The sequence below is a fragment of the Sinocyclocheilus rhinocerous genome, unplaced genomic scaffold, assembly GCF_001515625.1.
Source record: "Sinocyclocheilus rhinocerous isolate Xijiao unplaced genomic scaffold, SAMN03320098_v1.1 scaffold1883, whole genome shotgun sequence".
NCBI classification, from domain to species: Eukaryota; Metazoa; Chordata; class Actinopteri; order Cypriniformes; family Cyprinidae; genus Sinocyclocheilus; species Sinocyclocheilus rhinocerous.
The window spans coordinates 104101-106641 of record NW_015637558.1 but is presented as its reverse complement, the minus strand read 5'-3'; the positions used below and the strand labels follow the sequence as shown (position 1 = coordinate 106641).

Sequence of the window (2541 nt, the reverse complement as noted above, 5' to 3'; positions counted from 1 at the left end):
TCCTGCTGAGATTTCACTGAGCCCTTTGTCTTTCTCTTTTCAGGTCTTTTCAAGGTATCTGCGCGCACGTTTATACAAGTCCCTCTGGACTACTACTGTGGCCGTGGTCTGTAAGGACTTACTAGGCTACTTCTCATTCACTTAGACTATTATCCTTGAATTTTTCTTCCCCAATATTCAAGCCCCACACGTTTGGGCGCCATGTTGTGTTTTACATCGCGTTTAAAGAAATCTGGAATCCTCTAATTCATATCTTTATCTCCCACAAGCAGCTGTAATGAATAAACACCTCAATACCTCTTGTATTGAGAGATGTGGTTAGAAACTTCTGGAATTCTTCACCGATGTCCGTGCCTGCTCAGCCAGGGTCCGTGTCACTATGAGGCTTCTTTGGAAGTTTTCAAGTTCAGATAATAAATTACTAATAATAAAATATTCAAAGTCTTGTTTAAAATAAGTTTAACACATCACCATTGGAAATGGTTTCGCTTTATTAAAAACAATAACTCATAAGCATTCAAATCAAAAGTAAAAAGTGACAAGTCTTCACCTCGAATTGCGGCGTGAATGTGTTCCAAACATAGCATTTTATAGTCATGCATACAACACGTCTCCTCTTTCCGTACTTCCATATTCAGTGAACACAAACGCACACACACACACACACATTACTCTCTGTGTAAACAGGGCATAGGTTGCTATGGTTACCTAGGCCAGGAAGTGCGACCTTTAACATAGTTAGCAACCTCACAGTAGCATAAGTTCAAATGAAGTAATTGCAGCATCTTTTCAGAGAAGCTAGCTAATCTATCTCTACTTTAATCTAAACAAGTACAACATCTTAAAGGCATAGGCTAGGCAAATAGCAGTTTCTAAACTACATCGCAACATTTCTTTAAGATAAGATAAATACATAACATAATACAACATTTAGAAAGAAGGTCTATTCTGCAACAGTATGTAGCGTCTGGACCAATCAGACACACAATTATTTTTTTTAGTTATATTTAACAAATACTCTGTAACACTCCTCAGTTAACAAGCCATATGAGGGTTCTCGGGCAGTGCTCCCCTCACCTTTGAGGGTTGTATTTGAGCTTTTCTCTCCCGTTTGGCACAGTACTTGCGGGTATCTGCAAACAGATGCTTGGAAAACTCTAAATCCAAATACTACGGTAAGTGCACTCGTTAAGCTTTGCGCACTTTTCTACAAATCCACATAGGTGGTAAGTGTGCACGTTATGCTTTGCGCACTTTCTAAAATCCACATAGCTGGTCAAAACTTCATGCTTCCGCAGAAATTTAACTATTTTCTTTATTCTAAAAATGATCTCCTGATGCTCCATCAGTGGATGCTTCGTCCTGTTTCTTTCAGCGTTGTTCTTTCTTCTTGTGTTTTTTGACCTTTCGGCTCCAGTCCTTTTGGATCCCTTGGACAAGGAGATCATCAAAATGAATTTCTAGTTTACCTGGTTCATTGTTACAGTTTCCAATTGAGAATTGATCAGGGGAGGGAAATTTCGTATTTATTGGATCATCTGATCCTACAATAGTAATAATACAAATGACTGATGTGACACTACAGTAAAAACTGATCTGCTTCAACACAAATGAGAAAAGCACAGATACACATCGACACTCATTTATGACACATTTATTTGGATTGTTATTTCAGTGACAGAAGTTGAGCTGCAGTATTAATGTCATGAAGAGACTCTATAACATCTCACTGTTACTGATTTATCATGCAGCTCAAAGCATTATGGGTAGAATCTCTCCTCAGTCTGGTCTGAATACTTTCCGTACCCACTGTAAAAGAAGAGACTCTATAACATCTACTGGTAATGATTTATCATGCATCTCAAAGCATTATGGGTAGAATCTCTCGTCAGTCTATTCTGATTCATCAACACAGTTTCACTGATGATCCAACATTAAAATCCAAAAACAATCCAGCTCCAAACCCAAACCCAGGATAGAGCGGCTGAGTGAATGTGGTCTGGACTGTGTGAATGAGGCTCATTGTGTCAGAGACGCTGTAGAAGGACAGAGTTCCTGCACTGTGATCCACAAACACTCCTATTCTGCTGCTGATGGACTTCACAGGGAGAGCAGTCCATATGTTATTGTGTCTGAATGAGTATCTGGAGCGAGAGCAGTACAAACTCCAGGACTGATCATTATTTCCAAACACACACTCATCACCTGATCCCTTCCTGCTGATGCTCTTATATGACACTGATATCTCCACAAATCCACTCCACTCAATCTCCCAGTAACAACGTCCACACACTCTCTCTCTACACAACACCTGATACACATCATCAAATCTGTCTGGATGATCAGGATACGGCTGTTCCTCATCCACACCTGTAACCTTTCTGTTCTCCTCAGACAGAATGAGTTTAGTGTTTGCTGTGTTTGGATCCAGTGTGAGAAAACAGGCATCTGAACGCAAGAACAGAGACATTAATAACACAATCATCACTACAGCTGTGTGTGAGTGTGTGTGTGTGTGTGTGTGTGTGTGTGTGAGAGAGT

At 40.0% G+C, this 2541-nt stretch overlaps 1 protein-coding gene across 1 annotated transcript in view; it reads right to left on the bottom strand.

Annotated features, from left to right (window-relative positions):
• Window positions 1-1906: 1906 nt before the first annotated feature.
• LOC107749046 (E3 ubiquitin-protein ligase TRIM69-like) overlaps window positions 1907-2541 on the bottom strand; it is a 63844-nt gene continuing 63209 nt past the window's right edge. The window contains exon 6 of the mRNA XM_016564094.1: window positions 1907-2448. Coding sequence (XP_016419580.1) covers window positions 1907-2448 — 542 coding nt within the window. The remainder of the gene's footprint in view (window positions 2449-2541) is intronic.